Source organism: Carassius gibelio, chromosome A1 (genome assembly GCF_023724105.1).
Source record: "Carassius gibelio isolate Cgi1373 ecotype wild population from Czech Republic chromosome A1, carGib1.2-hapl.c, whole genome shotgun sequence".
Classification (NCBI taxonomy): domain Eukaryota; kingdom Metazoa; phylum Chordata; class Actinopteri; order Cypriniformes; family Cyprinidae; genus Carassius; species Carassius gibelio.
The window spans coordinates 28,560,924-28,575,484 of NC_068371.1; the positions used below are offsets into that span (position 1 = coordinate 28,560,924).

Below are 14,561 nucleotides of genomic sequence, written 5' to 3' on the forward strand. Positions count from 1 at the left end.
TAAGAGGACGCTTTCGACGTCACTGGGTCTTATAAGCGCGTAAAATTGCTGGTATTTTCTGTCTAGCTGTCGCAAAGTACACTGCACTTTCGGATTTCTTTATTTTCTTTTTCTGCTTGTTTGTGAGTTTTGTTACATGTATATTTTTATGGTTTAATTATTTTTTTATTAATCGTGTACATATTTGGTTAAAATCGATTCCCCTATTTTTATTTTCGAAGCTTTTTTTGGTTGGTCCGATCGATTGTGAAAATGTGGACATGCCACCCAACACTGCTTTCCAAAGTTAACTTTCATGAACTGAAAACAAGCACATTATTGGTAGGCCACACATCCATCTCAAAATACCGTGGTATTACAACTTAAAACATCACTTGTTCTACAGCAGCACTTTATGGTAAGATACGTTTTTCATTAATTTCTTCATAATACATGCCTCTAACACTATGGCATACACATGAAAACACAAACACTAATGAGGGAGTGCATTCGGGGAATAACTACATAAAAGCTTTGAAAAATTGAGAGGATTTGAACATAAGCCACATTTTGCTCACATTCTGGCTATATAAAGCCGTTAAAAGCAAATGTGCCATTTTTTCTTTGTGCTTAAAAACACAGATTTGTACTTTCACAAGTAACTGAGCCAAACCTCCAAGACTTCAACTCAAATCAACATTTTTCTCATTTATGAAATAAATGTTTTGTTCTTGTTGTTCTGGTTACTATGCAGAGGCACAAAACAGTGAAATTTGAGCTCAAGCTGGAATGCCGCAAGATAACAGAGCCTCGCAACAGGTCAAATTTGTATTAATTGCTTTTTTGACATGTTATTTTCACAGCTATAAAAAACGGCTACTTCCTAAAAACTGACACATTTAGGTCAGCCGTGTACAAGGTTAAATCTCAAAGTAGGCAAGCAAGAGTTGAAACCACGTTTGCATTATCCTGCATGTATGAGGCATTCCAGACAGACATCATGATGTGGCTTTGTGTTAAATTAAGCCTAAATGATTAACCACACAAACATCTGCACTAAAACACAAACCATGACACGGCAGACATGCAGAGACGCTTTCCACCGAACCATCTAACAGCATTTTAATGACCTCTTAGTGATTTCAAAAAGAGAAAACACACGTGAAGTATGACAGGAAGGCTGTTTTCTGATAAACTAAAGGCCTGCGCCTCCACGATTACATTGTTCAGAGGAAACTGGAAGAGCTGTGGGGACGGGGAGGCTGCACAGACAGCAATCTCCCCCAGCCCTGAGCTCTCCTTTGGAGACACATTTGCTGAGAGAGAAAAACAACAGCTGTATTGCAAACATGGCGGTGCAGCTCATCTGGCTGAGCTCACGTTCCCAGGGAGCCCACGTGGATTGTGTGGGAAGCTGATGGCAGCCAACAGAAGCTCAATGCTACTTCCATGAAGTGACTCTCTTTACTGAAACTCATTAGTAAAGATGGCAGCTTGATTAGTGCAACCCGTTATTGACCGACAAGCTTTTTGTGGAAGGGAAATAAAATGAAAAAGGGGAATAAATGAATACAGAACCTTCATTCTCACAGTGACAAGGAGCAATTCGAGTCAATGTTAATTCTGCTCACGTACAGCACTGGGCGAGGTGTCCGCTTTTGTTTTCCATCCAAAACCCTTCAGATCGTCCCAGTGGAAGCTCACAGGTCAGCCTGTCCTCACAAAGGCACAGAATTTACACAAAAACCACAGCAATAAACAGATAGTCAGTAGAAAACGTGCATGAAAAGCCCAAATAATAAGTGAAAAAAGTTTAATCCTGCTGAGCAAATCTTTCAAACTCTTTCCTGACTCTATATGCTGAAGGTCTCTTATCGGGACTCTATCAGCCATGTTTTGTGCCTTGGACGCCAATATCTCAGAGATCACAATGAAAACAGGGACGCCTTTGTTGAAACTTGAGTTCCAGAACATTCTTAAAGCTCTCAGACAACGCAAGATGGACCAAACTGTGCCTAAAAAAAACAAACTATGTTTTATACTCAGAGTGGTCTTATTTAAAAAAAAAAAAAAAAAAAGTAAAATAAAAACGTGGAAAAATCTGAATATAATCACTTCCAAATGTCATTTAACAAAATTACATTTTTGAAGTTAAGCTACAAAACTAGTTTTGTAGGCAAGCTATAAAATATTTTGTTGAGCAGAAATTTCTGATAAATTGTTATTTGGAAGAAAATAAAACAAAATACTTAAAATAAATAAATACAGTCATCATGAACATTATCATTATTACAGTAATCAGTGATAATTATTTATTAAAATTATCAAATATTTGAAATAATTTTGTATTTGCTTTTAATATACTACCACTCCTAGTTTCTGTGTACATATATATATATATATATATATATAAAGGTTTGACTATGTGATTACAGGAGAAGTCTTGGTTTCAAAAGAACCTCTGCCACGGAGTCATGTAATAAATTAATGGCCCTTGACTCCTGACATGATGTTCCCTGACTGCTGCTCTGAGGGCAACCAGAATCACTGCAGTGTTTCTGAAGAGAGACAAAATAAATGCAAAACATCAAAATCAAATTTCTCTTGAACAATTAGAGGAAAAAAAAAAAAAAAAAACAGCCTTCGGGCAGTTTTATAGTTAATCAGCAATAAAGCAGCAGGGATGCTTTATTAATGTCTGGTTAGCATGGTTTATCATTATTTTAGCAACAAACATATATCATTCATTTTATTATAGTAGATGTTTTCAGAAATCCAATTTGATTTTTTTAAGGTCTTGAAAAGGAATGAGTGTCTTTCCTTGTCTTCAGCTTTGGACATCTCTGCTCAGGATAGCCGGTTGGAAAGGTCACATCGCATACTTCTACAGGTCCAATGCCAGCTCTCACCAGCTATTATGGACTTCCTTGGGTTGGATGGACGTGCACATCTCATTCTTTCAAAAACAGACTGTGAATAGAAGGAGAAAGGTGACGAGAGCTAGAAAAAGCCGACCCATCTGCAGGCAGACATGCTGTCAGAGAGAGTAAAAAGATTCAAGCAGCCCTTCGGTTTATTAGTGAACCAAAAAAGCCAGGCAGAACAGCCATTAGGCAGTGTGAAAAGAATATACGAAGTGATCTGTGCAACACTTCATTCTCTCCGGAAGACAATGCGCCTTCATTTCACTGTGCACAAGTGAACTGTCAAGACAAGGACTGGATTCTAATTTGACAAAAGTGTCCAGAAGCGACCCACCTGGGTAGCAAGATGCAGAAGCAGGAATGATCAAAAGCCTGCTGGGATTTATGCCCTTTCAGCCAGAATGATTCCAGTTCTGACAAGAACTACCCGATCGAGAAATATTTTACTCTCACAGAAAGAGGAGCACAGTGCAGAGAAGCCCGGCTTCAAGTCAGGATTTAAGAGAGGCCTGGGAAATGATCTCCACCTGAGAAAGAAAACAGAAAATCTTCATAGACGCTAGAGCCTATGTACTCAACCTGCGGCTGCAAGCCACATGGGACTCTTTCCTGAGAGTGCTGTGTTTCAAAATCTCACATTCCCTGCCCCTCCAAAGTTTTCTATACAGCAGGTTTTTAACTAAGGCCTTGCAGTTGTAATGATGAAAGTTGCAGAAATTATTGCAGAATTTCCCCTACATCTGTCATATCAGGTGGAATAATAGTTATATTTTACATTTATATGGATGCTTTAATCTAAAACAATTTCAGTTAATTCATGGTGCAGGGAAAGATTTTTGCATCCTCAAGAACTGTGTGCATTTCCTGCTAAATTGTAAATTTAGTAATTCAGACCATTAAAACGATAGAATACCAGTATGAATTATATTATATAATTATATGAATAATATGTTGACCTATATAGTATGAAACCAGATTGAATGGTTTCATTCAGTACTTTGAAATGCCAATGAATAAATTAATGGATCCATATTATCCAATGACAAAGCAATTAGATTATTTAACCTCAAAACTGTTTTTGTGTTCGAGAAAAAAAAAAAAGGTGTTAATTTTACAAAAGCACACATTAAACCACTTTTTGGACAATTGAAGTTTTTGCACTATAAAATGAAGAATTTATATTAACATAGTAGTTCAAACACTTGAAAGACAAAGCTAAATTAAGTTGTATAATACAAAAAGATCATATTAACTGCATGAAACCAAAGACCCAATATTCAGTGTTGCAATTAAATATTTGTAAAACATTGCTATTCTAATGTAAATAAATGTAAACCTTAAGTAGAAGTGCTTTAAAAGCTATAAGCTTTAGATATGCTAGGTGTTACGGTAAAGCCATTTAGTTGGGAACACCCATACACCCCTATACACTAACAAACACTACACTGCTTCCCCTGGAAATAATCTGTATTTAACACCCAATCCAACACAGCTATGATAACACTGATGTCCTCATGCATACGTTCAGTATGTGGGTTCATGTCAGATAAAGACGCCGCCAAAACATATACATTCCTAGTCTGGAGAAATGTAAATACAACCTCTGAAACCAAACACCACCTTCGAACAAGACGTCAGAGATTACATTGTTCCACGGCGATGTCACAATAGTTGTTCTGTTTGTCTAACACATCTCTGCCATACCAGAGAGTTTCAAATTCACACTTGAGTTGTGAGGGAGCGCGGGTGTTATAAAAACAGATGTGTTGGGTGCTGACCACCTTATGAAGACGTGTCTGCAATGGGTGATGAGACGCCTTCACAGATACAAAAAGTGCAGGCAGTCAATGCACTAGATTCGTTTATGCTTTCATTCTATCATGAAGAACTCTCGTTTACCTTTTCATACAGAAACTGTGATCTAGGACTTTTTTTTTTTTTAAACACCCAGAGGAATCATAACTGATGCATCCATCTTGCCTTTAACATCATGTTATCATTCAACTGAGAACTTTAAGTGAAGCACTGGCTCCCTGAACTGACATTGACGGATGGTTGAACTCCAGGAAATAGCCGTCACACGTGAAGACAGCAAATATACTCGCATTCCAAAAATGGCCTACATCCATCTTTTTGCACCTGCATCGTAATGTAGACCAAAAAATAAGGTGCACATCTCACTAACTGTGATGCATCTGGAAATACCTAAGATCAATTCAAATAAAAAAAAAAGAAATAAAAAAAAGGCCCTCAAAAAGATTGCAGCAGTCATCACTTGGCTTACAAAGAAGATTTTTGTGAGGAAGAAAAATGTCAGCAGCTAAAGGCTTAGCATATGAAAAAAGGACACGAATTTGGCCAAAATCCCAGAAAAAAAGCAAAAAAAAAATATATATAACAACATTTCTCCCAAATTGCTAAGAAAAAAAATCCCTATATACACTTTTTAGATCAAAACTAAAAGAGGTCTCAATAAGACTCTTCAAAGCCACTTATAAGGAATATGTGATAAATGAGGTGATTTTTTTTTTTTTTTACAGTTTAGCATGAGCATCTTCAACCGAAAAAAAGAGAAAAGAGAGTTTTGTATGTGACTACAGGCGTTGTTGTTGTAAACAGACTCGAATGAATCCAAAAGAAAACTCTGTTTTATTGAGTCTTCAGACAATCATTTGAAAGCAGAAATACAGTATGCCCAAGTGGACATTTTGGGTGAAAAATAAACTTGACGGCTAGACAGGAGTTACAGGTGGAGGTCAGCGTCTGAAGGATGATGGCTAACTACAGACATTGCATATGAAATGAGAATCTGAAAAGGAAGAAAAGAAAAAGCAGTGAAAATGCAGAAGAGCGAGACATGAGGAGGGTGGAAAAAAGAAAACAAAATGCAAATGACACTTGTAATTTATGGTTCCTTGTGGCCTGATCCAATGTATTATTCAGGATAACAACAGAAGAACACAGCATGAAAATTAACAAGGAAAAATCGAAAGGCTGAGAAGAGAGCAGAAGAAATGCTCATTTAACACTGGAAACAGGCTGTAAATTATAACACAAGCATTAATTAAATTAACCATGGGTACCCAAGCACTGCAGAAGGATAGATATTTCTAAATATAAAAATAAAAAATAATCCCACATAACATATTACTTCACATGATGAGAAAAATAACATTGCCAGGTTAAGAAAGTGACGCACAGGAATAATTAGATGGCATTTTAAAAATAAAATGGACTGCCGTATTGCACTCAAATTGATGACTCAAACATTTCATCAATTAGTAAAACTTTAAACTTTAAATTTAAAGCTCTCTGGGTTGTGGCCTATATTGAAACCACTACCAAGCCGAGAAAGTGCTGATGAATCTCCAGTTGGGACCAACAAAACTGCAAGCCGGCTTTGACAGCAATATTTAATTGGTATTGATTAACTGAACCAATCCAACTGATGAAATGGAGGCTCAATTAATCTAACTGAACGAAATATCGGCTCTAAGAAGGTAAGTGCCATTTGTAGTTGGCACATGTATGGTGGAAAAAGTAGGACCTACAAGTGGGGGAAATATTTATTTGATCCCCTGCTGATTTTCTAAGTTACAAAGAAATGAAGGGTCTGTAATTTTTATGGTAGGTTTATTTTACAAATCAAGACAGAATATCAACCAAAAAATCCAGAAAAAACATATTATATAAAAGTTAGAAATTGATTTGCATTTCAGTGAGTGAAATAAGTATTTGATCCCCTACCAACCAGCCTATAATTCTGGATCCCACAGATTGGTTATGTGTCCATGTGGAACACAGATTAGTCCGGTCACTTTAATGCAGAGTTCACACTGCATAATTTTAGCATGCTTTTTCACTTGCCGACAGGTTTTGCGAAATTGCTGACAAATGCCTGAAATCGGAGGCAAATCGGTGCTTGTTCATGTAAGTGACAATGATGTAGTGTGAATTATCAAAGACGCGATCTGAGGGAATCGCTGACATGCTAAATATCTGGAGCTGTCTGCGATTTGCAATCACACTGTGTGCAATGATTTCTGACTGAAAACTACATCGATGATGACCTACACCCAATGAGGGACCAAGATACAGAGCAGAGGGAAATTCGGGGAGGAGTTATAGACCAGAATATTCGTATTTTAATAGATATGAACAATTATATCACACAGAAACAAACACAAACATTTGTTTGACCAGCCACAACATCACCATAACCGTTACTTCAAACAATTTTTACCTCCAACTCTCTTTGCAGAATACCCATTCCCTGTTCCCTGCATCTCCCTCCTGCATAATCAGTTTTTCTTTTTCTCCTTGTAGCTGGAAATCAGCTCACAGTCAATTTGTGGGCTGTATATATATATATATATATTTTTAATAATTCCAGTCTGCTTAAGAACTCTGGTCTGATGCACGCAGGTTCTCACGTTATTTTCTCATCACTTATCACATGTTTTGTTGCGAAATGTAGTTTGCAGACCAGACAGAGCTGTCTGCGATTCTTCTTATTATTAAGTCATGCAATGTGAAACCCCCTGTCGCCGATCCATCGTGCAGTGTGAACACAGCAGCAACTGAATGCTACCCCAGATAGAGACACAGTCCGATGAGTTTTAAAATCATGCAGTGTGAACTCGGCATAAGAAGTTACTCCTAATGTCAGCTTGTTAGGTGTATAAAGACACCTGTCCACACAATCTGTAACTTCCATTACAAAAATTATGCTTTGGGGCTGTTTTTCTGCTAAGGGTACAGGACTATTTTACCGCATTGAGGGGCAAATGAACAGGGCCATGTACTGTAAAATCTTGGACGAGAACCACCATCCCTCAGCCAGAACACTGAAGATGTATTCAAGGATTACAATGACCCAAAACATACCGCCAAGGCAACAAAATGAGTGCCTCAAGGAGGAGCACATCAAGGTCATGGAGTGGCCTAGCCAGTCTCCAGACCTCAATCCTATAGAAAAGGGAGCTGTGGAGGGAGATGTACCTTCGAGTTGACAAACAACAGTCAAGAAACTTTAAGGATTTAGAGAGAATTTGTAAACAGTAGCAGACCAAAATCCCTCCTGAGATGTGTGCAAACCTGGTGACCAACTACAAAAAATTTCTTACCTCTGTGCTTGCCAACAAGGGTTTCTGTACCAAGTACTAAGTCATGTTTTGCTTGGGGATCAAATACTTACTTCACTCACTGAAATGCAAGCAATTTCTAACCTTTATATTATGTTTATTTTTCTGGATTTTTTGGTTGGTATTCTGTCTCTATATGTTTAAATAAATGTAGCATAAAAATAACAGACACCTCATTTCTTTGTAAGTGGGAAAACTTGTAAAATCAGCAGGGGGTCAAATAAAAATCAAGAGCTGAAGTGTAATTTAAAAGGTATTTTCAATTCAACTCTGACTGTTGCATTCAAAAGTGGCAGCAACAACACAGACTAATTCAGGTATAAGACAAGCTACAGTAACTCTTCACAATGCTTCAAAATGTCTAAATCCAGCCAAGCCACTAAAGTGAGCAATAAAAGGCAAAGCAGCAGGTAATCTCTGATTCAGACTTCACTGCTGCAGACTGCCTGATGCAAATTACAAGAAAAAATAATAAAAAAAAAAAAAATATATATATATATATATGCAAGAGCTTCTACTTGGTTTCCAATATCAGGGTGCATAGGTTTTTTTGAGCTACCAAGAAACAAACTCATGTCTGACTGCAATGTTGCTTCAGGGTTGCATGCCAGCCTTGTACTGTGCTGATCACATTTATAAGTCAGCCAAGAAGGTTTCTTCCAGTCTAAAAATCAGTACGGACCACATGTTTGCCAACTGTCAGAGTCTAGTTCCTTAAGATGAAGCAGCATGTGTCTTTTAGGGTTTAGAAGTACTTTCTAAATCATTCAATCATGTGACTGAGCAATATCGCTTTTTTTCAGGTTCAGGAGGCTTTCATTTGACCTTCTCTCCTCTATGGCCATAAACTGTCTAGAGATGAAGCATTTCAGACAAGTAGCTGCCAAAACAGGCCAATGTGTCCGGAATGCACCTCCCATGTAATCGCCCCCTTCCAACGTAAACACACTGAAGTGTCTTAATGCTCAACAGGGTCGCTGTTGACAGTGGAAATGAATTCATATTCAAGGCACCATCGCCTGCCACATTTCCCAGGTGGCCCCCGGGGCTTCTCTCTGCTCTGTAGTGGTGACAGTGACTAGCTCTCTCTCCTGCTCTCGACAAACTGCATAATAGACACCCTGGCGATGCAATCCTCCCACAGACTGCCCTCAATTTAAAACAATATTTATCAGCACTCAGAAGGTGGCTTGCAAAATGTGGGTGGTAGTTGCAGTAGTCTCACAAACGTCTAAATATTTAGCTAAAATGGCTCCCAATGTAAATGGCCAATAAATAAAATTCATTCACTGCCTTTTTTGGAACAGAGCGTGTCAGATTTCCACAGACTCTAGTGCTGAAGCTAATCTCTCAAATGAAACCGGACTATGTAATCTTGTCCATACGACAGCTCCTCTATAGACCTGCCCACGTATCAACATCTTATGCCATGAAGCAGACATTGAAACTAACACACCCTGAAACAACTAAATGTGGGTAAAAATATTACAAGAGTAGTAAAAAAAATGTCCCAGAGGACAATCTCATTGTTCAATGTGAACATGGGGTTATGATCACCATACATACAGTGGGAAAATCATGTAAAGATGATGTTTAGTTCAACAGTGTGGAGGGGCCCAACACGGTGCCTTGAGGCACTCCTACACCATCTTCTATTCAGGAGATCTACTGACTAGCACTTAAACACCAGGAGACCATGTTTTCCTTTGTGTTGGAAGCCAGGATCTGCTGACAGCACATCTAAATGTCTGCTTGAGTAATCTGGTTTTAAAGTTACGATACAACAATTCAAGTGTAAGTGCTCTGGGCGGCACAGGCAGACTGCTGATACAACTTCTCCAACAGTTGCAGACTATGACAATCCCATAACAATGGAGATTGTCTTTACTCCACAGGCTACCTGACTGTTGAAAGACGACAAGAGCGATTAGTGGAGCACTGAGGTGATAAAGGATTTGTAACAAACAGCATGACATATACAGGCCTCTCTGTTCTTGCACCTTCTCTCTGTTACTGCTCATGAATTCAGTACTTGAAAAGACATTATGAGGAGGCATGTGTGGGTGTATGCTGACAGACAGAGCTACTATAGTAAAGGAAAAGATGGTACCAAATAAAAGCAGCATACTTGCATGTGGGGGTTTAGCTAAGTGCCGATGTTCAGTAAGTGTCTCAAAACTGTTTTCTCTAAAGTGCCCTGCATTAAAACACTAGAAAATCAACAGCAGAGGCAACATGACTCCAGGACCATCTAAAATGTCCAGGGAATTTGTTCTTGTGTTCCCACAGCACGTTGCAGACAATCATTTCTACTCATTTGGGAGTTCATCTCTGAAATAGAGTCTGATGCAAATATGAATAGAGCAATGTAATTTCACTACAGACTGAACTGAAGAGAGAAAAAAAAAACATCTCCTAAAAGCCTAAAATTATAAGTAATCTTAAAATGCAAATGGAAGATAAAAAAAAAGTAAAATGGAAGTAAAAAAAAAACAACTCCTTTTTCCTGCATAGGCCAGGGTCAAAGCAGTTACTTTGGACTTACAGTAAAATACACTAAATGTGTCATACGGGCTTAAAGGGACCCAGAAACCACAAACCTCTATTTCCATTCACTCATGGAAAACAAGAGGAGAAAAATGTTCATGCTGCTCTCTTCTAAGCAAAGCAATTTTGGAGGCAGACAAACACCAAAAAAAGGAAAAAAAAAATACAGTACTCCATATATGTCACTATATTACAAGTCAAGTGAATTCATAATAGCTTTGTGTAATCTAATTTGATAGCTGTTGTCTCCATTCATTTTATATTCATGGAAAAGAGCAGCTTGGGCAATATGCAATAAATACCTCTTTTGTGGTCTATGAGGCTGAAGAAAAGGAAGCCATACAGTTTAGAAAATCTTGAATTTGACCATTAAATTTTTTTGGGAGAACTACTGTATTTCTGTAATATGCAGGGGGGAACAAGAAGAGAGGAAGTGTGTTGCTTTAGTATAAATAGCCGCATTTCCACTGTCAGGCCAGTGCGAGCCAGGGCTTAAAACGGGCCGGGTGGTTTTAGTGCAATCACAAAACTAACACGATAAAAGCACCAGTTTGTTTGCATGCTTTGTTAAATATTTAAATCCAAAAGCATCAATGTTTTACTATAATAAGTTGAGGCATCATAATGAATTAATTTATCAGGATTGAAAATTAGTCACACAGAAATAAAGCATTGTGAACATAGTCTGCTATTCATTCGAGTATGTTTCTATTTATTTCTGTTAATATATACATCACATTTAGAAAGAATGATAATTTCTATATTTTTATAAAAGTTCCTGAACAAAAACTAAACAAGACGAGACTTGATGCTATGATACTAATATATGATACTAAACAAAAAAAAATGACAGAGATAGAGAATAAAAAGCTGAACTCTGATTTCTCTAGCGGCCACATTTACAATGTTTACTATGGTAATGTTAATGCCTAGCATCACGTGCACAGTCTTTTACATCGCTTATAAATATTTCTGCCTTGTATGGTGAATATAATCCACATCGGATCAAGTTATTTCAAACACTCGCTGCTGACTGAAAGCGAGTTTTGAGCTCAACTTAATTAAAAAAGTTTTTAATGATGGTTTTGTAGCAGTTATCTTTATCAAATTATCAGCGGCGCAGACACTCTTCAGACATGGAGAAAATCAGCCTTTGTTCATAACCACTCCTCTAGCCCCAGCTGGCCCGCTTTGGCCCAAGGTTTTCATCGGGCAAAAAAACCCAGGCCACTGGCCCCGAGGAAGCCCCGACGAGGCACAATCAAGCTCCGGAAGTGACAGTGGAAACGCAACTTTTTTCTAAGGCACGTTTATTAAAAATTTATTTCAGTTTTAGTTTTAGTACTTCAAATTTAAATAAAATGAAATGAGAAATCATGGCTTGGCACGTAGCTACAATAAAATAAGTTTAAGGTTTTTTAAATGTTTTAAGGTAACGTTTATTTAAAGTAACAGCTGTTTAATATAATTTTAGTCTTAATTTTTTATTTTAGTTTTAATTAATGATAACACTGGAAAGAATGCTCTAACCTCCTTACATATTTGAGAGAGGGGTTTATTTTCAAAATCTTCCCTCAAAAAGCAGACAATTAGGCACCAAATTTCTTAAGCACTAACTCTGACTATTCTTACCAACTAGAATTATATGTAGTCTTCTGACTCAAGTAAATTATGCTCTCAGGGGCGTGAGTCGATGAGGATTGTTTCTAGACTCTTTAAATGAACTGGATTTCTGTCTCTCCATGGAGCTCACTTGACTGTCTGTGCGAGGTGATTGACATCTTGCTCATTCCTGGTGAAAAACAGCTGCCTGCTGTTTGAGCTATAAGACCCCAGAGCACAGGACAGGCATCAATACTCTCGCTCGGAAACACATTTCTACAGGTATACATTTGCTTACAAAAAGGCAAAGCAATTTCTAGTTATAGGGGACAAAATGCTCCAAAACTGATTTTAGATGCACAAAACAGACATTAAAGCTGTCACTTCAATTGTGGATATTATTTCAGGCAACGTGTGAAGCAGAAACAGTTGAAAATGAAATCTAGGAAACCAAGCAAGTACTGCAATACTGTTATTTCTTTGACAAGTATATTTTTTTGTCATGCATAGTGGATTACAATTTTGAATGCTTCAAAGGAGAGCCGGAAAACAGTTTTTAGCGTCCTTACAGGATTGGCTGATGGAAATGAAAAAAAAAAAACAAGGTTCTATTGACATAGGAATAGGAATTTCCCCTTTCCTTACTCATCTTTTCCTTGCCTCTCTCTACTTAATGTTGTCAATAAAACCCTGTTTTTGCTAAATGCATTGGCTGCAGAACATGTGGAAAAAAACACCCAAGGTTACCTTCAGTGGGGTTGACAGCTGCCGGCAGGCTCTCCCAATCAACGGTCCATGTAGGGCAAGGGTGAGCGGAGTAAACAGCGTCTATCCCATTCTCCTGCAGGACAAAAAAACATATAAACACAGGTTTAACCATAGACTACTGACAGAAGCCTCCAGGCAAGAGCACACTTCCTCAGAACACCTGAGACAAGGTGCTAATTAAATCAAGAACCAGTTACGGAGCAGTTCAACCCACTTTAGAAACTCCTTTAAAGGTTGAAGTCCTACAATTGATTTGACATTTTTTTCCTAGTTGGTGTTTAATAATCAAAGAGATGGGAATTGGTAAAAAGTGTGCCATGTTGATTATTCCACATTGAGAATAGGAGATGCAAACAAGCACTAACAGATAGATCGCTACAGACACAGAAGTCAATAAATATGGTGTTGTTTTGGGAGATTTTATGGGGGTACTTTTTTAGTAGCAGCAACAGATTTTCACCAGTCTGGCAAGATGAAGTTAGTCACCGGTTTAGAATGAAATTAACCTGAACTACCAAACAAACTCATGTGGAACAGGGTGGAGACAGAGTGAGATTGGTGTTCTATCCAGATTTTTACTGTTAACTGAACAGTTTTTTTATTTATTTTTATTAAAATTTAACTGTGTACAAAACATATTCTGTCCACAAGCAAAAAGGTAAGGTCATAAGAATTGTACATTCAGTTACTTATAAATAAAGTGAAAACAAAATGTACAAAAACGTGTTCCCACAATACTAAAACCCAGTCTAATATCAGACACCTTAGTATTCCTAATACCACTGCAAAACTGAATATTGCAGTTATCTTTTATATAGTTTATTTTAAAAAATAATTTATTTCTATTTAAGGCACATTTTTCTTATGCAATAGAACTTAAGAATACTACAAATGAATGAAAATCACTCCAGACAGTCCCAAAACAAGATTATAAAAAGCATCGTTACAGTCTTGGCTTCTGATTGGTCAACACAAACTACAGAGACATGCTAAATCGCACTATATAATGTAATGCTGTGTGTCATGCCTAACGACACCCTTTAGCTACACCTAAATTCACAAATCGTATTAATTCTCTCTTAAACAACTAAATTGAATTTTTGAGACACTCTTGGTCATTGATCTGGTTCTGGTTGTTAAACAGAAGCTGGTGAGGAGGATGCATCTCGGTTTGCTGCTCTGTCATTACAAATCCAGGCTGGCCATAATGTTTGGCTTCGCGCATGAAAATGTAATTTGCTCTAAAGCAATAAGCCACCAGCAACAGCTGCAGAGCAGACCTAAAGCAGAAAGCACGCAGCCTGGAAGATCCCAGTGGACTGCTATGCATTAAGAGAGCCTGCTGAGCTCCAACACATTCACACACACCAAATTGATATCCACTAGCGTGACGGGAAATATCTGATTTATAGTTGCAGAATGCCAGAGATGGCAAACACCAAACACACACACACAAAGAAAAACCTGCAAGAGAAGTTCTGCAGCAGGCCTGGAAACTCGACGGCAGCTGTGTGTTTTTATCACCTGCTGGGGACCCGACTATTGCATTTTGGTCCGGGGCAGACAGAAAAGAGAGCCAGCACTGTTACTCTGTTTG

The 14,561-nt window shown here is 37.9% G+C and overlaps 1 protein-coding gene across 1 annotated transcript in view; it reads right to left on the reverse strand.

The window, feature by feature from the left end:
* The window catches only part of LOC128017638 (glutathione S-transferase C-terminal domain-containing protein-like), a 40,166-nt gene that overhangs the window by 18,510 nt on the left and 7,095 nt on the right, over positions 1–14,561 (reverse strand). The window contains exon 5 of the mRNA XM_052603087.1: positions 12,944–13,037. Within this exon, the coding sequence (XP_052459047.1) occupies positions 12,944–13,037 (94 nt within the window). The remainder of the gene's footprint in view (positions 1–12,943; positions 13,038–14,561) is intronic.